We start from the raw sequence: 19,532 nt of genomic DNA, 5'->3' as shown, positions 1-19,532 counted from the left end.
CATGTGTCAGTTTGTGTTGCATAAAAGTACCTCAAAATCACTATTGCCACCACTGTATTAAGCATGCAATAATGGAGGCAGCGTTGTTCTTCATTACTGTTGCTCTGCTGAGCTACTGTAGCACTGTTTCAAGTTTAGGGACTGGTGCTCCCACTTTTCTCAATGTGTGCCATGACCTCACACAGGTCCATAGTCCATTCGATCCTACAGTATGTGCAGCAAATGACTGCCCTTTCTCTGTGGTTGTGGACTCCATAGATGGAAATGAAATGCAAGCTAGACAGCCCTCTACCTTCCGATGTGGATCTGTGTATAGACGTAAGCATCATAAGTCTAGATCAACTGAATTATTGATCATATCTCTCAGCTACTAGAGATTATTAATTTTTGTACCACTTTAATATCTAGTTTGTGTTGAAGCAAGTCCAGGCAACCAATTTAGAGGGTTTGCGGTGCAGTCTCGTATTTCTACTCCGGAGTTGGTTACGTCTGATACCAACTCGGACTTTCAGTGTGGAGAGTTTATTAACTTTCCCACTGACGCAAATCGAGATGTTCAGGAGTGGCCCTGTCCGGTTCAGGTAAGCTAGTAATTATTGTCTTGGTAATTGTAGTATTATCCTATATTGCTGTTTCTAGGGAGTTACCCACACCAATCGTGATGATAAAACAAGAGTGTGCTTTGACTGGGTTCCTCCATCTACTGCAGATCTAAAAAGTTGCACTTTCTGGTATGTGCTTTATCGCACAATATTCTGGTCCATTAATAACTTCAATGCAGGTTCTCAATCACACGAACTTTTACAAATTTTCATAGTCAACTAAAAGGACTTGAACTGGTCAGTTTTGGTATTTTGGTGTTATGGTTTGCTTATTTTACTTTACATATTCTGTTTTAATGACTGTGCAGCAACCAGATCCAGCCTTCTGTGGGACGTCAAGTAAGTAGTAGAGATTGTATTGTATTGCAGTGCTGCCAAAATAATACAAAATAATTATGGTATACGGTGGTAGTAAAGCATGCTTTGATTTTTCTTTTCTGGCATCACATCGATATATGCCCACAAACTTTGTCAGCACATTCCATAGCTATTGTTAATTTTCTCATAGGGCTTCTGTAGTGGACTGCATGTGTTAATTTGACCAATGTTTATAGTAGGTTCAGACTACAACCATCTGTCAAGTGTCAGCAGTATCCACAATAGCCAGATTCTTTTGTGTCTGACCATTGTGGTTAAGGGTTGTGTATGCTGTAAAACATAATTTGTCATAGGAATATATAGGGAAACAATATGCCTCGGTGCGCATGTGCAAGCGAGGTACATGTATATGGTAGTGTGTGTGTGTGTGTGTGTGTGTGTGTGTGTGTGTGTGTGTGTGTGTGTGTGTAGACTGCTACAGCTGCTCAAGGATCAATGAACTCCAGGTAAGAGTTTCTATAGCATTCTAGTAACCTTAATTCGTGGATTTGCAAAATAATTCTTCTTCTCGAGTTATGCCTAGTTTTGCGTTTAGCTTACTTGGAATGCCATTGCAGCCTTTTCAGAAGAGTGCGTAACAAAATTACTTGTCCATGGAGTGTTACTACTCTACTTAGTAGTTAGCTCTGCACTAGAACGCTAGCTATATTTGTAGCTGCAAGAATGAGAAGAGAGCTGCAAGGCTCTACAGACTAATGCAGCAGCCATTAATTTTAGACTTTGTACTTTTGGCATCCTTTTAGCAACAATCATGATCTAATGCACATGTTGACTGCTGAGGAGAAGTGATTACATTTTTTTAAGGTAAAATTCAGCATCTGGTCTTGCTCAACCGATTTGAGCCCTGCATGCCCTTCCAAAAATCTTGGCTACGCCACTGGCTATCCCGTGGGTTGCATGCATACAGTCTCTGGTAAAGTGATTGTGGTGTGGTGGACACTGAACACAATTATTCCAGCAAGTTGCAGGTCTGGATGCATGCATGTAGCTGTGCAATCCAACAGATTTAGTTGGTATGTAGCTCTATAAGTCTCTCACGTGTGAGGGAAATAATTTCACTGAAGAAAGCAGTCCAATAGAATGCTCTTTCCTACCAAATTGCAATAAGTTATTCTCTTGTGATAATTATACTGTATAACAGGACAATTTGGCGAACCAACCATTTGGTCATTATTTTTGGTGATCTGGGTAAATCTTAGGTAAAATAAAATCACAAAATTTTCCCGTTGTTCGTTTCCCCTTTTTTAATAAAGGAATTAGCTGTGGTAGATAGGAGTGCAGCTAACCTTTTTCTATTTACTTTTAGCCCAGTGCACTCTGAGTTGTGAGGGAGCTTTTGTAGCAGATTCCAATAACCAAGAGCTTGAAGTGAACTGCACCTTAGTGGGCTGCACTACCACTGGCTATACATGTCAACTTGATCAACAGATATCGGAAAGATGTGCGTAGGAGTGCATTTAGACTAATGTTACTTGTTCTCACTTACTCCATGCATGGATATTTTGTCTATTGATAGTTTGTGCAAGAGTCACTTGTGTTTTCAATCTCCTATAGGTACTATTCCCCAAACAATTTCACTTGTTGGTTTGTCAATTGGGAACCATGAGTTTACTGTTAATGCTCCTATCAGTGATTCCTCACAAATTCCGCAAGCAACCATCCGGTTTCCAAGTAAGTTGATAATGGTGTGTGTGATCTACAGGACAGTACCTATCTCATATTCTCAAACCTCTCAGACAATCCCACGCTTGTCTGTACTACATCTACTGAGAACACTCAGTTGAGCATTACGTGTGCTTCCAATTTCAATACAACTGAAGGCACCTGCACTTGTCTCCTGGATAACAATCCATTTGAGCCATGTAAGTGTTTCAGTGTACAACAAAACAGAATTTATGTAGAAATCCTCCTGAATAGTTGCATACAGATGACCTACATGTATATACTATTATTTTTTTAACTCCTTCAGGTAACCCTTATGATGGCATTGATATTGATAGGTCAACGGTTGGAGTTGGTCCACACACATTTGAAATCAGGTGTACACACATCACTACTGGTATTGATGCACCAGTGAATACATTCACCATCACAGGTAAGTGTGTTCAGGGTTAGCTGTGTCACCAATTTCTCTCTAATAGACACTAGCAGGCCTGGGGAAGATTGAATGTTGGCAGGGTTTCATCTAGGATTTATAGTTTTGGGGAAAGAATAATTATGGTGCGCACGTTAGTGCGACGGAAACTGTTGGGCCACCTCATTTCTGAAATTAATTGCTTACAATTAATTCCATGATACGTACAGTCTTATACTACTGATATCCGATGTCTAAATGAAAGCACTGTGGGTGCTGATCGATGCCTCAGTGGATGTGTCAAAGTACATAACATGAAGTTACTAGCTATTGCTAATTCACATGGTGAACATTTTTTTCTGTATACAAGCATTATCACAAGGAAACTCAAAGAGTGGGAAATGATCGACATGGAAATCAAAGTCTACTGCTACATCAGTAGACCCTTGCAGCTATCAATATGTAGCGTTCTAGTTCAGAGCTAACTACTAAGTAGAGTAGCAGACAAGTTTTGCTACACACTATTGAAAAGGTTGCAATGGCATTCCAAGTAAGCAAAGCTAGGCATAACATTTACTCGAGAACGAAGCAAATCCATAAAAAACTAGATGTATATTCATTGTCCTTGGGTAGCTGTAGCAGTCTACACAAACACATACACGAACACGTACACTACCGCATATACCTCTCTTGCGCATGCGCACACCAGGCATAACTATAATTATGTGTGGGTATTTACTCTGTAAAAGAATGGGACTGGTATTGTTTTGAGCTAACCAACATCCCATAATTATAATTATGGAACTCAATGACATAGTGAGTTTTGTATGTGCTTATTTGTTGTCCAGAATCTGGGGAATTCGTTCTACATCGGTAAAATCATACCGTAAACTAGTTAGTTTACTCAGAATGTATTTTTCTCCCTTCTGTTCTTTATTGGCTGGGACTGAGGCTAGTTGGAATGTATAAGCAGCAGGGTACAGCTTTGCCACAGGAAGTGGCTAGACCCCAATGTTGGTCTTTGAGTACTCAACAGATGGCCTCATATTTGTGTTGCTTAGCAACTGCCCACAACAATCCTGTCCCACTGGAGATTTATGTCTGTGGTGCCAGTTGTGTAGGCTAAACAAAATTCAGCAGATGTTGTTGATGGTCTCAGTCTCTTAGGTCACACAAACCACAAAAACACAGTCCTGGTTCTCCTTTCAGATGTTGTGTTATACATGTATGTCATCTAATGATTGTTCTCGTGGTCAAACACATACATGTACAGGTGTCACTCCACTATCACTGGAATGTACCACTGAGTTCAATCCTGAGACTCAGGAAATATGTGTGACCTGTACATCAAGCAGAAATCTCGCCAATTTGGACTTTGAATGTAGTCTCAATGCACTATCTGTCACTGACGGATGTGAGTTATTTCGATTTGTCATACCCATGCGCTCCACGTTTCAACTCACACATGGTTTTTTTCCAGGTGGACAATTCCCGTTCTGTGTGTCTATTGTTGGACTCTCGGGACTGCAGACCATCGTGATCGGTGCGACCGATTCAGCTGATGGAGCAAGTGTCCGATCCACAATCACTGCTGACATTGGAAGTGAGTTTCTTTGGGTATTTTATTATAGTCGTTTGATATCAACTCGTTAATTCCCACACAGCTCCACCCACTCAACCGCCAACATTGACTCCACTATCACTGGAATGTACCACTGAATTCAATCCTGAGACTCAGGAAATATGTGTGAACTGTACATCAAGCAGAAATCTCGCCAGTTTGGACTTTGAATGTAGTCTCAATGCACTATCTGTCACTGACGGATGTGAGTTATTTCGATTTGTCATACCCATGCGCTCCACGTTTCAACTCACACATGGTTTTTCCAGGTGGTCAATTCCCGTTCTGTGTGTCTATTGTTGGACTCTCGGGACTGCAGACCATCGTGATTGGTGCGACCGATTCAGCTGATGGAGCAAGTGTCCGATCCACCATCACTGCTGACATTGGAAGTGAGTTTCTTTGGGTATTTTATTATAGTCGTTTGATATCAACTCGTTAATTCCCACACAGCTCCACCCACTCAACCGCCAACATTGACTCCACTATCACTGGAATGTACTACCGAGTTCAATTCTGAGACTCAGGAAGTATGTGTGACCTGTACATCAAGCAGAAATCTCGCCAGTTTGGACTTTGAATGTAGTCTCAATGCACTATCTGTCACTGACGGATGTGAGTTATTTCGATTTGTCATACCCATGCGTTCCACGTTTCAACTCACACGTGGTTTCTTTCCAGGTGGACAATTCCCATTGTGTGTGTCTATTGTTGGACTCTCGGGACTGCAGACCATCGTGATCGGTGCAACCGATTCAGCTGATGGAGCAAGTGTCCGATCCACCATCACTGCTGACATTGGAAGTGAGTTTCTTTGGGTATTTTATTATAGTCGTTTGATATCAACTCGTTAATTCCCACACAGCTCCATCCACTCAACCGCCAACATTGACTCCACTATCACTGGAATGTACCACTGAATTCAATCCTGAGACTCAGGAAATATGTGTGAACTGTACATCAAGCAGAAATCTCGCCAGTTTGGACTTTGAATGTAGTCTCAATGCACTATCTGTCACTGACGGATGTGAGTTATTTCGATTCGTCATACCCATGCGCATGTTTCAACTCACACATGGTTGTTTACAGGTGGACAATTCCCGTTCTGTGTTTCTATTGTTGGACTCTCGGGACTGCAGACCATCGTGATTGGTGCAACCGATTCAGCTGATGGAGCAAGTGTCCGATCCACCATCACTGCTGACATTGGAAGTGAGTTTCTTTGGGTATTTTATTATAGCCGTTTGATATCAACTCGTTAATTCCCACACAGCTCCACCCACTCAACCGCCAACATTGACTCCACTATCACTGGAATGTACCACTGAGTTCAATCCTGAGACTCAGGAAATATGTGTGAACTGTACATCAAGCAGAAATCTCGCCAGTTTGGACTTTGAATGTAGTCTCAATGCACTATCTGTCACTGACGGATGTGAGTTATTTCGATTTGTCATACCCATGCGCTCCACGTTTCAACTCACACATGGTTTTTCCAGGTGGTCAATTCCCGTTCTGTGTGTCTATTGTTGGACTCTCGGGACTGCAGACCATCGTGATTGGTGCGACCGATTCAGCTGATGGAGCAAGTGTCCGATCCACCATCACTGCTGACATTGGAAGTGAGTTTCTTTGGGTATTTTATTATAGTCGTTTGATATCAACTCGTTAATTCCCACACAGCTCCACCCACTCAACCGCCAACATTGACTCCACTATCACTGGAATGTACTACCGAGTTCAATTCTGAGACTCAGGAAGTATGTGTGACCTGTACATCAAGCAGAAATCTCGCCAGTTTGGACTTTGAATGTAGTCTCAATGCACTATCTGTCACTGACGGATGTGAGTTATTTCGATTCGTCATACCCATGCGCATGTTTCAACTCACACATGGTTGTTTACAGGTGGACAATTCCCGTTCTGTGTGTCTATTGTTGGACTCTCGGGACTGCAGACCATCGTGATCGGTGCAACCGATTCAGCTGATGGAGCAAGTGTCCGATCCACCATCACTGCTGACATTGGAAGTGAGTTTCTTTGGGTATTTTATTATAGCCGTTTGATATCAACTCGTTAATTCCCACACAGCTCCACCCACTCAACCGCCAACATTGACTCCACTATCACTGGAATGTACCACTGAGTTCAATCCTGAGACTCAGGAAATATGTGTGAACTGTACATCAAGCAGAAATCTCGCCAGTTTGGACTTTGAATGTAGTCTCAATGCACTATCTGTCACTGACGGATGTGAGTTATTTCGATTTGTCATACCCATGCGTTCCACGTTTCAACTCACACGTGGTTTCTTTCCAGGTGGACAATTCCCATTGTGTGTGTCTATTGTTGGACTCTCGGGACTGCAGACCATCGTGATCGGTGCAACCGATTCAGCTGATGGAGCAAGTGTCCGATCCACCATCACTGCTGACATTGGAAGTGAGTTTCTTTGGGTATTTTATTATAGTCGTTTGATATCAACTCGTTAATTCCCACACAGCTCCACCCACTCAACCGCCAACATTGACTCCACTATCACTGGAATGTACCACTGAATTCAATCCTGAGACTCAGGAAATATGTGTGAACTGTACATCAAGCAGAAATCTCGCCAGTTTGGACTTTGAATGTAGTCTCAATGCACTATCTGTCACTGACGGATGTGAGTTATTTCGATTCGTCATACCCATGCGCTCCACGTTTCAACTCACACATGGTTTTTCCAGGTGGTCAATTCCCGTTCTGTGTGTCTATTGTTGGACTCTCGGGACTGCAGACCATCGTGATTGGTGCGACCGATTCAGCTGATGGAGCAAGTGTCCGATCCACCATCACTGCTGACATTGGAAGTGAGTTTCTTTGGGTATTTTATTATAGCCGTTTGATATCAACTCGTTAATTCCCACACAGCTCCACCCACTCAACCGCCAACATTGACTCCACTATCACTGGAATGTACCACTGAGTTCAATCCTGAGACTCAGGAAATATGTGTGAACTGTACATCAAGCAGAAATCTCGCCAGTTTGGACTTTGAATGTAGTCTCAATGCACTATCTGTCACTGACGGATGTGAGTTATTTCGATTTGTCATACCCATGCGCTCCACGTTTCAACTCACACGTGGTTTCTTTCCAGGTGGACAATTCCCGTTGTGTGTGTCTATTGTTGGACTCTCGGGACTGCAGACCATCGTGATCGGTGCAACCGATTCAGCTGATGGAGCAAGTGTCCGATCCACCATCACTGCTGACATTGGAAGTGAGTTTCTTTGGGTATTTTATTATAGTCGTTTGATATCAACTCGTTAATTCCCACACAGCTCCATCCACTCAACCGCCAACATTGACTCCACTATCACTGGAATGTACCACTGAATTCAATCCTGAGACTCAGGAAATATGTGTGAACTGTACATCAAGCAGAAATCTCGCCAGTTTGGACTTTGAATGTAGTCTCAATGCACTATCTGTCACTGACGGATGTGAGTTATTTCGATTCGTCATACCCATGCGCATGTTTCAACTCACACATGGTTGTTTACAGGTGGACAATTCCCGTTCTGTGTTTCTATTGTTGGACTCTCGGGACTGCAGACCATCGTGATTGGTGCAACCGATTCAGCTGATGGAGCAAGTGTCCGATCCACCATCACTGCTGACATTGGAAGTGAGTTTCTTTGGGTATTTTATTATAGCCGTTTGATATCAACTCGTTAATTCCCACACAGCTCCACCCACTCAACCGCCAACATTGACTCCACTATCACTGGAATGTACCACTGAGTTCAATCCTGAGACTCAGGAAATATGTGTGAACTGTACATCAAGCAGAAATCTCGCCAGTTTGGACTTTGAATGTAGTCTCAATGCACTATCTGTCACTGACGGATGTGAGTTATTTCGATTTGTCATACCCATGCGCTCCACGTTTCAACTCACACATGGTTTTTCCAGGTGGTCAATTCCCGTTCTGTGTGTCTATTGTTGGACTCTCGGGACTGCAGACCATCGTGATTGGTGCGACCGATTCAGCTGATGGAGCAAGTGTCCGATCCACCATCACTGCTGACATTGGAAGTGAGTTTCTTTGGGTATTTTATTATAGTCGTTTGATATCAACTCGTTAATTCCCACACAGCTCCACCCACTCAACCGCCAACATTGACTCCACTATCACTGGAATGTACTACCGAGTTCAATTCTGAGACTCAGGAAGTATGTGTGACCTGTACATCAAGCAGAAATCTCGCCAGTTTGGACTTTGAATGTAGTCTCAATGCACTATCTGTCACTGACGGATGTGAGTTATTTCGATTCGTCATACCCATGCGCATGTTTCAACTCACACATGGTTGTTTACAGGTGGACAATTCCCGTTCTGTGTGTCTATTGTTGGACTCTCGGGACTGCAGACCATCGTGATCGGTGCAACCGATTCAGCTGATGGAGCAAGTGTCCGATCCACCATCACTGCTGACATTGGAAGTGAGTTTCTTTGGGTATTTTATTATAGCCGTTTGATATCAACTCGTTAATTCCCACACAGCTCCACCCACTCAACCGCCAACATTGACTCCACTATCACTGGAATGTACCACTGAGTTCAATCCTGAGACTCAGGAAATATGTGTGAACTGTACATCAAGCAGAAATCTCGCCAGTTTGGACTTTGAATGTAGTCTCAATGCACTATCTGTCACTGACGGATGTGAGTTATTTCGATTTGTCATACCCATGCGTTCCACGTTTCAACTCACACGTGGTTTCTTTCCAGGTGGACAATTCCCATTGTGTGTGTCTATTGTTGGACTCTCGGGACTGCAGACCATCGTGATCGGTGCAACCGATTCAGCTGATGGAGCAAGTGTCCGATCCACCATCACTGCTGACATTGGAAGTGAGTTTCTTTGGGTATTTTATTATAGTCGTTTGATATCAACTCGTTAATTCCCACACAGCTCCACCCACTCAACCGCCAACATTGACTCCACTATCACTGGAATGTACCACTGAATTCAATCCTGAGACTCAGGAAATATGTGTGAACTGTACATCAAGCAGAAATCTCGCCAGTTTGGACTTTGAATGTAGTCTCAATGCACTATCTGTCACTGACGGATGTGAGTTATTTCGATTCGTCATACCCATGCGCTCCACGTTTCAACTCACACATGGTTTTTCCAGGTGGTCAATTCCCGTTCTGTGTGTCTATTGTTGGACTCTCGGGACTGCAGACCATCGTGATTGGTGCGACCGATTCAGCTGATGGAGCAAGTGTCCGATCCACCATCACTGCTGACATTGGAAGTGAGTTTCTTTGGGTATTTTATTATAGCCGTTTGATATCAACTCGTTAATTCCCACACAGCTCCACCCACTCAACCGCCAACATTGACTCCACTATCACTGGAATGTACCACTGAGTTCAATCCTGAGACTCAGGAAATATGTGTGAACTGTACATCAAGCAGAAATCTCGCCAGTTTGGACTTTGAATGTAGTCTCAATGCACTATCTGTCACTGACGGATGTGAGTTATTTCGATTTGTCATACCCATGCGCTCCACGTTTCAACTCACACGTGGTTTCTTTCCAGGTGGACAATTCCCGTTGTGTGTGTCTATTGTTGGACTCTCGGGACTGCAGACCATCGTGATCGGTGCAACCGATTCAGCTGATGGAGCAAGTGTCCGATCCACCATCACTGCTGACATTGGAAGTGAGTTTCTTTGGGTATTTTATTATAGTCGTTTGATATCAACTCGTTAATTCCCACACAGCTCCACCCACTCAACCGCCAACATTGACTCCACTATCACTGGAATGTACCACTGAATTCAATCCTGAGACTCAGGAAATATGTGTGAACTGTACATCAAGCAGAAATCTCGCCAGTTTGGACTTTGAATGTAGTCTCAATGCACTATCTGTCACTGACGGATGTGAGTTATTTCGATTTGTCATACCCATGCGCTCCACGTTTCAACTCACACATGGTTTTTCCAGGTGGTCAATTCCCGTTCTGTGTGTCTATTGTTGGACTCTCGGGACTGCAGACCATCGTGATTGGTGCGACCGATTCAGCTGATGGAGCAAGTGTCCGATCCACCATCACTGCTGACATTGGAAGTGAGTTTCTTTGGGTATTTTATTATAGTCGTTTGATATCAACTCGTTAATTCCCACACAGCTCCACCCACTCAACCGCCAACATTGACTCCACTATCACTGGAATGTACTACCGAGTTCAATTCTGAGACTCAGGAAGTATGTGTGACCTGTACATCAAGCAGAAATCTCGCCAGTTTGGACTTTGAATGTAGTCTCAATGCACTATCTGTCACTGACGGATGTGAGTTATTTCGATTTGTCATACCCATGCGTTCCACGTTTCAACTCACACGTGGTTTCTTTCCAGGTGGACAATTCCCGTTGTGTGTGTCTATTGTTGGACTCTCGGGACTGCAGACCATCGTGATCGGTGCAACCGATTCAGCTGATGGAGCAAGTGTCCGATCCACCATCACTGCTGACATTGGAAGTGAGTTTCTTTGGGTATTTTATTATAGTCGTTTGATATCAACTCGTTAATTCCCACACAGCTCCACCCACTCAACCGCCAACATTGACTCCACTATCACTGGAATGTACCACTGAATTCAATCCTGAGACTCAGGAAATATGTGTGAACTGTACATCAAGCAGAAATCTCGCCAGTTTGGACTTTGAATGTAGTCTCAATGCACTATCTGTCACTGACGGATGTGAGTTATTTCGATTCGTCATACCCATGCGCATGTTTCAACTCACACATGGTTGTTTACAGGTGGACAATTCCCGTTGTGTGTGTCTATTGTTGGACTCTCGGGACTGCAGACCATCGTGATTGGTGCAACCGATTCAGCTGATGGAGCAAGTGTCCGATCCACCATCACTGCTGACATTGGAAGTGAGTTTCTTTGGGTATTTTATTATAGCCGTTTGATATCAACTCGTTAATTCCCACACAGCTCCACCCACTCAACCGCCAACATTGACTCCACTATCACTGGAATGTACCACTGAGTTCAATCCTGAGACTCAGGAAATATGTGTGAACTGTACATCAAGCAGAAATCTCGCCAGTTTGGACTTTGAATGTAGTCTCAATGCACTATCTGTCACTGACGGATGTGAGTTATTTCGATTTGTCATACCCATGCGCTCCACGTTTCAACTCACACATGGTTTTTTTCCAGGTGGACAATTCCCGTTCTGTGTGTCTATTGTTGGACTCTCGGGACTGCAGACCATCGTGATTGGTGCGACCGATTCAGCTGATGGAGCAAGTGTCCGATCCACAATCACTGCTGACATTGGAAGTGAGTTTCTTTGGGTATTTTATTATAGTCGTTTGATATCAACTCGTTAATTCCCACACAGCTCCACCCACTCAACCGCCAACATTGACTCCACTATCACTGGAATGTACCACTGAATTCAATCCTGAGACTCAGGAAATATGTGTGAACTGTACATCAAGCAGAAATCTCGCCAGTTTGGACTTTGAATGTAGTCTCAATGCACTATCTGTCACTGACGGATGTGAGTTATTTCGATTTGTCATACCCATGCGCTCCACGTTTCAACTCACACATGGTTTTTCCAGGTGGTCAATTCCCGTTCTGTGTGTCTATTGTTGGACTCTCGGGACTGCAGACCATCGTGATTGGTGCGACCGATTCAGCTGATGGAGCAAGTGTCCGATCCACCATCACTGCTGACATTGGAAGTGAGTTTCTTTGGGTATTTTATTATAGTCGTTTGATATCAACTCGTTAATTCCCACACAGCTCCACCCACTCAACCGCCAACATTGACTCCACTATCACTGGAATGTACTACCGAGTTCAATTCTGAGACTCAGGAAGTATGTGTGACCTGTACATCAAGCAGAAATCTCGCCAGTTTGGACTTTGAATGTAGTCTCAATGCACTATCTGTCACTGACGGATGTGAGTTATTTCGATTTGTCATACCCATGCGTTCCACGTTTCAACTCACACGTGGTTTCTTTCCAGGTGGACAATTCCCGTTGTGTGTGTCTATTGTTGGACTCTCGGGACTGCAGACCATCGTGATCGGTGCAACCGATTCAGCTGATGGAGCAAGTGTCCGATCCACCATCACTGCTGACATTGGAAGTGAGTTTCTTTGGGTATTTTATTATAGTCGTTTGATATCAACTCGTTAATTCCCACACAGCTCCACCCACTCAACCGCCAACATTGACTCCACTATCACTGGAATGTACCACTGAATTCAATCCTGAGACTCAGGAAATATGTGTGAACTGTACATCAAGCAGAAATCTCGCCAGTTTGGACTTTGAATGTAGTCTCAATGCACTATCTGTCACTGACGGATGTGAGTTATTTCGATTCGTCATACCCATGCGCATGTTTCAACTCACACATGGTTGTTTACAGGTGGACAATTCCCGTTGTGTGTGTCTATTGTTGGACTCTCGGGACTGCAGACCATCGTGATTGGTGCAACCGATTCAGCTGATGGAGCAAGTGTCCGATCCACCATCACTGCTGACATTGGAAGTGAGTTTCTTTGGGTATTTTATTATAGCCGTTTGATATCAACTCGTTAATTCCCACACAGCTCCACCCACTCAACCGCCAACATTGACTCCACTATCACTGGAATGTACCACTGAGTTCAATCCTGAGACTCAGGAAATATGTGTGAACTGTACATCAAGCAGAAATCTCGCCAGTTTGGACTTTGAATGTAGTCTCAATGCACTATCTGTCACTGACGGATGTGAGTTATTTCGATTTGTCATACCCATGCGCTCCACGTTTCAACTCACACATGGTTTTTTTCCAGGTGGACAATTCCCGTTCTGTGTGTCTATTGTTGGACTCTCGGGACTGCAGACCATCGTGATCGGTGCGACCGATTCAGCTGATGGAGCAAGTGTCCAATCCACAATCACTGCTGACATTGGAAGTGAGTTTCTTTGGGTATTTTATTATAGTCGTTTGATATCAACTCGTTAATTCCCACACAGCTCCACCCACTCAACCGCCAACATTGACTCCACTATCACTGGAATGTACCACTGAATTCAATCCTGAGACTCAGGAAATATGTGTGAACTGTACATCAAGCAGAAATCTCGCCAGTTTGGACTTTGAATGTAGTCTCAATGCACTATCTGTCACTGACGGATGTGAGTTATTTCGATTTGTCATACCCATGCGCTCCACGTTTCAACTCACACATGGTTTTTCCAGGTGGTCAATTCCCGTTCTGTGTGTCTATTGTTGGACTCTCGGGACTGCAGACCATCGTGATTGGTGCGACCGATTCAGCTGATGGAGCAAGTGTCCGATCCACCATCACTGCTGACATTGGAAGTGAGTTTCTTTGGGTATTTTATTATAGTCGTTTGATATCAACTCGTTAATTCCCACACAGCTCCACCCACTCAACCGCCAACATTGACTCCACTATCACTGGAATGTACTACCGAGTTCAATTCTGAGACTCAGGAAGTATGTGTGACCTGTACATCAAGCAGAAATCTCGCCAGTTTGGACTTTGAATGTAGTCTCAATGCACTATCTGTCACTGACGGATGTGAGTTATTTCGATTTGTCATACCCATGCGTTCCACGTTTCAACTCACACGTGGTTTCTTTCCAGGTGGACAATTCCCATTGTGTGTGTCTATTGTTGGACTCTCGGGACTGCAGACCATCGTGATCGGTGCAACCGATTCAGCTGATGGAGCAAGTGTCCGATCCACCATCACTGCTGACATTGGAAGTGAGTTTCTTTGGGTATTTTATTATAGTCGTTTGATATCAACTCGTTAATTCCCACACAGCTCCACCCACTCAACCGCCAACATTGACTCCACTATCACTGGAATGTACCACTGAATTCAATCCTGAGACTCAGGAAATATGTGTGAACTGTACATCAAGCAGAAATCTCGCCAGTTTGGACTTTGAATGTAGTCTCAATGCACTATCTGTCACTGACGGATGTGAGTTATTTCGATTCGTCATACCCATGCGCATGTTTCAACTCACACATGGTTGTTTACAGGTGGACAATTCCCGTTCTGTGTGTCTATTGTTGGACTCTCGGGACTGCAGACCATCGTGATTGGTGCAACCGATTCAGCTGATGGAGCAAGTGTCCGATCCACCGTCACTGCTGACATTGGAAGTGAGTTTCTTTGGGTATTTTATTATAGCCGTTTGATATCAACTCGTTAATTCCCACACAGCTCCACCCACTCAACCGCCAACATTGACTCCACTATCACTGGAATGTACCACTGAGTTCAATCCTGAGACCCAGGAAATATGTGTGAACTGTACATCAAGCAGAAATCTCGCCAGTTTGGACTTTGAATGTAGTCTCAATGCACTATCTGTCACTGACGGATGTGAGTTATTTCGATTTGTCATACCCATGCGCTCCACGTTTCAACTCACACATGGTTTTTCCAGGTGGTCAATTCCCGTTCTGTGTGTCTATTGTTGGACTCTCGGGACTGCAGACCATCGTGATTGGTACGACCGATTCAGCTGATGGAGCAAGTGTCCGATCCACCATCACTGCTGACATTGGAAGTGAGTTTAACAATAATTATTGCACTATAGTAATTTATCTGTTTTCTCACACTGTTAGCACCAGCCACTTCTCCACCTCCTACTACTCCACCACCAGGTATTGTTTTCCTTATACTGCTACCTAGCATGCAGCAAGGGCTGATAATGATAAGCCCTTGCTGATACATGTTTACCGCCTGCAAGTTAATTGCGTATGCTTTAAAATAATACTTGTCATCATAATTATTATGTATTTTTACCGTACATGTATGTATGAACGTCCGTCTTCACATGTATATTTTTAGGCCACTTTGAGCGGTTAGGTTTTAAGTAATAGTAATAATTATTATGGATTAATTGTCCTTTCCTAGTTATACTGTGTGATAAAAAAGATTGTATTGACACGTATTTGAGTGCATATCATAATTATGTTGAGACATGCGTATCCATGTACTGACGGTTTTGTTTCGTGTCCTCCAGAGCCATTAACTCCACCCCCAACTACAACTACGCCACCTCCAGGTTTGTAATGTTTGGCTATGTGTTATACTGTGTGATAAAACTCTTTCTACAACAGTGTTGATGCAGGCTTAGATTAGTGAGTGTCTATACTGTATAGCGGGTAATTTTCGTGAGGTAACAAATTCGTTCAACTCTGCCTTGTAAGAGTTAAAATATAACTCAATTATGCCATATTTGTGACCCCTTGGTACTCTTTACAATGATGTTCTTAATCTTCCTTACAGCTCTCATTGTCAATTTCAATGTGGCTGGAACACCTACTGATAGAGTATTAGAAACTCGAGAGTCAGAGCAGCCCTCTAATTATCTGGAGGTGTCTGTGAATGGAACCAGCTTTGGGCCACTGCCATTCATCATTCGGTACCTCACTTATGAAGAGTTTCAGGAGGCCACAGACAGAGATCTGAACAGAATCTTCCCAAGTAGACCAGCCCCGGCATCGTGTAAGCTCAGAGCATTTAAAACAGGCTATACTGCAGTAAAAAGTATTTACCTAATAATTATTATTACAGCTGATAGTGACTTTACTACTGCTGAAGAAACTGGAACTATTCCTGCTGTTTTCCGACCTGACATTGCTAATGATACTGAGGTTGAACTCACAGAAGGATTTGTGGCGTATCTTGAAATAGATGACTTAGTTGACCCAAGAGATCTGGAAAGGATTCAATTCCTCAATGATATTGTCCTCGTAACCATTGAAGATGATGGTGAGCCGGTATAATTATACGTACAAGGGTATATAATGATGTCAATCCATGTACAATTTACGTATAGGGCCGTCTGTATACTTATTTTTGGTCTAGTTTTCCCAGTCTGAATACATTTACAATATCATGGGTCGTCTCTCCTTTCTACCAACCCAGATGCTATTGAATGCTCGAGTAGTGTGACTGATGATGTGGCCACTGTGTCTTGTGGTGACATTGATGGACAACCAGACACAGGAGACATATTCTGCTCTATTGACTCTGGAGATATTGAGAGTTGTAAGTGATAGTATAGTTGCATTGTTAGGCCGCTATACTGTATAATAGTTACATGTACAGTACGCTTTGCTGGTAAATAATTATTGTTTCATATACATGAGTGCACAAACGAAGTGAGGTTGATATAATCAAGGGCGTATAAAGAGAAGAGGGCATGCAACTACTATCTATCAGAAAACAAATGGGCGGGGTCTTATATCTAAAAATAGTAAAAAATGCATTGCACATGCACCGTTTTTGTGCGTGCACGGTGAAGATATACGGAAACTTAAAGAGAAAGTAGCTAAGCTAGCTAAGCTAACATACTGCAGATGATTGTAGCTCTCTCTACTAGTAGTAAATGATGCTAACAATGCTCAGTGACACTAGAAAGTGAGTAGCATAGTTGTACTAGAAGCAACAAGCCAGAAACCACAAACTTTGAGTTATTGCCTCAAATCCTTGGTTTCTTTGACTCCTGTCTTGATGTAGCAGGTATATATAGCAATCATGGTGAACTACTACGACTCATGAACTAACAGGAGATATTATACAAGAGGCTAATGGAAGAAAGTAATAAAAAGTGCCGACTCAGCAGCTTGGATGGGGTTTGGAGTTTTTACATAGAAAACATAAGCTGACGTGAGTTTTAATTAATCTTCACCAACCTCCTCTAGTGGGCGGTTGACTAAATATAGCATATCCTGCTGACTCATCAGTTTTTTGACGCATACACAGTTTACATTCTGAGTTGCATGCCCTCTTCTTCATACGCCCTTGATATAATTATGTATGATGCGCTATTACGTAATCACTACATCAAAGTAGTGATTACGTTAATAGCATCATATCAACTCCACATAATTATGTCGACTTTTATCATGCTGCCCGTCTTGTAGGTAACTTCCCATATAGCATCCCTGTTTCGCAGCTGTCGACTGGTGGCCATCAAGTGAGGATCTTCAGGCAAGAAGCAGGACAACAAACTTTCATCGGTGGAGCAACGGTTGCAGTTGAGCGTAAGTGCATGCATAATGCAGCCATACATTTTGTAGCAAATTCTGTCTTGGTTTAGTGTCGTATAGTTATACGATGACGGCTTTACTCATGTTTGTGCAGCTCTGGATGTGTACTTCGTTGGAAACACGCCCGAACTGACTGTGAATACACTCGTAGCCCGATTCCGTGCCAACAGACCAAACATCACATTCATATGTCATTTGACTCACCTTGATACCACCAGAGAAGATTGTAAGTTGCTGTAAGCTATAGTACGTATGTACTGCACTGTCAAACTATAGTCTGTATTTTAATTTCGTTGCTTCTTTGCTACTCATCAGGCTCCTCTGGGATATTTGAGAGGTCAGGTATTCCTCATGGTGACTACACCCTCCGTGTGATTGCCAGAGACCCTGCAAGACCTAGTGAACGTCGCACAGTCATCAGGAACAGGATATGGGTTCATGGTGATGACGTGTTCTGTGTAACTGGTACTCAGAATCGTGCCCTGACTGTCAATGGTAACAATGCCACAGTTGAGTTCTACAGCACTGGAGTGGTCACTGGATTTACGTGTGTTGTGGACCGTTCAGAAATCATTGAAAACTGTAAGTTGATATACTTCATTCGTATTTACATGTAATAAGTGCTGTAGTGCTAGCTAGTGCCATTGCATTGGCCATGAAAGGAAAAGATATGAGGAATTATAATAATTATTATATTTAGTAACTATGATGGCTCATTTACTCAGGTGTGAGTCCCTACACTGTCGAGGGCCTAACTCAAGGACGCCATCACTTCAAGGTGATACCCTTGGGTTGTGGTCGTGAGTACAGACCCAACACTATGCAGTTCAATATTTTCTAGATTCATTCTAACATTGCATGGTAACAAACTTGAACTATTATTATTAGAGACATTAGGAGCAGATCCATAATTTTTTTATAGGAGGCAGAATGTACAATTTTGTTGATTGACGAGCACTACTTTTGTACTTGAAGCTTAGGGTTAGGGTTAGGGCTATATATAGGGTCATGCACTTAATTCATCGTTTCTGATGATTGTTGGAATGATTAAGTGTGCAGCATTATTACCATAAATAAAAACAAAAATTTTACCCACGAAAATCACAGTTTTTGAGTTTAACTTTAACCCCACGAAAATTACCCGCTATACGGTATATCTTTTGTCATGTTATAATTACTAGATCTAGAATGTTTTGCGAGCATCGAACTTTGCGAGTGCATGTTGCAAAAATATAATCGCAACACTTAAAATAGCTAGTACAGTTGAGCCTCGATTATCCAAACCCTGATCAACTGATTATCCAGATGAAAGATTCGACCAAATTTAATGAAAATTAATTTTAATGCATTAGGTCATGCAGTGCATGCTATAATTATATCTACCCAGCCTCAGACTTGTACTGCTGTTGTTGACTCAATATAATTATTTCTGACCACCCATGAGCTTTCATTATGACAAAAGTATAAAAAATGTACAGTAGACTCTCGTTAATCTGGTCACCCCTGGGACATGCTAGCTATAGTGCAGCTTGGCTGGAATAGCGATCGAGGTGGCTGTAGTTCAGGAAATAGCCGCGGCTTAAAAACTACCTTAAGACTATTAATTTTGCTAAAGTTACATGTATATACGTGGAAGAGACTAAAAATTATATTTATAGAACAAAACTATTGATTTAATACGTATAATGATACTACGAGTTGCACGTATCATTTCA

At 42.8% G+C, this 19,532-nt stretch overlaps 1 protein-coding gene across 1 annotated transcript; it reads left to right on the top strand.

Moving 5' to 3' along the window:
- The first annotated feature begins 27 nt into the window (after positions 1-27).
- Positions 28-18,774, top strand: LOC135352434 (mucin-5AC-like). Its single transcript, XM_064551617.1, has 72 exons — positions 28-318; positions 409-581; positions 640-731; positions 782-839; positions 911-941; positions 2,287-2,421; positions 2,535-2,651; positions 2,717-2,842; positions 2,950-3,075; positions 4,328-4,468; positions 4,535-4,657; positions 4,719-4,880; positions 4,945-5,067; positions 5,129-5,290; positions 5,357-5,479; positions 5,541-5,702; positions 5,765-5,887; positions 5,949-6,110; positions 6,175-6,297; positions 6,359-6,520; positions 6,583-6,705; positions 6,767-6,928; positions 6,995-7,117; positions 7,179-7,340; positions 7,405-7,527; positions 7,589-7,750; positions 7,817-7,939; positions 8,001-8,162; positions 8,225-8,347; positions 8,409-8,570; positions 8,635-8,757; positions 8,819-8,980; positions 9,043-9,165; positions 9,227-9,388; positions 9,455-9,577; positions 9,639-9,800; positions 9,865-9,987; positions 10,049-10,210; positions 10,277-10,399; positions 10,461-10,622; positions 10,687-10,809; positions 10,871-11,032; positions 11,099-11,221; positions 11,283-11,444; positions 11,507-11,629; positions 11,691-11,852; positions 11,919-12,041; positions 12,103-12,264; positions 12,329-12,451; positions 12,513-12,674; positions 12,741-12,863; positions 12,925-13,086; positions 13,149-13,271; positions 13,333-13,494; positions 13,561-13,683; positions 13,745-13,906; positions 13,971-14,093; positions 14,155-14,316; positions 14,383-14,505; positions 14,567-14,728; positions 14,791-14,913; positions 14,975-15,136; positions 15,201-15,323; positions 15,382-15,420; positions 15,783-15,824; positions 16,049-16,267; positions 16,337-16,534; positions 16,691-16,813; positions 17,692-17,811; positions 17,912-18,043; positions 18,133-18,399; positions 18,543-18,774. Exons 1-72 carry the CDS (start codon positions 72-74, stop codon positions 18,656-18,658), a joined length of 10,035 nt encoding a protein of 3,344 aa, XP_064407687.1. The 5' UTR covers positions 28-71; the 3' UTR covers positions 18,659-18,774.
- The last annotated feature ends 758 nt before the right edge of the window (positions 18,775-19,532 follow it).

This window comes from Halichondria panicea, chromosome 1 (genome assembly GCF_963675165.1).
Source record: "Halichondria panicea chromosome 1, odHalPani1.1, whole genome shotgun sequence".
Classification (NCBI taxonomy): Eukaryota; Metazoa; Porifera; class Demospongiae; order Suberitida; family Halichondriidae; genus Halichondria; species Halichondria panicea.
The sequence above is the reverse complement of the archived record's forward strand: the minus strand, read 5'-3'. Positions and strand labels throughout refer to the sequence as shown.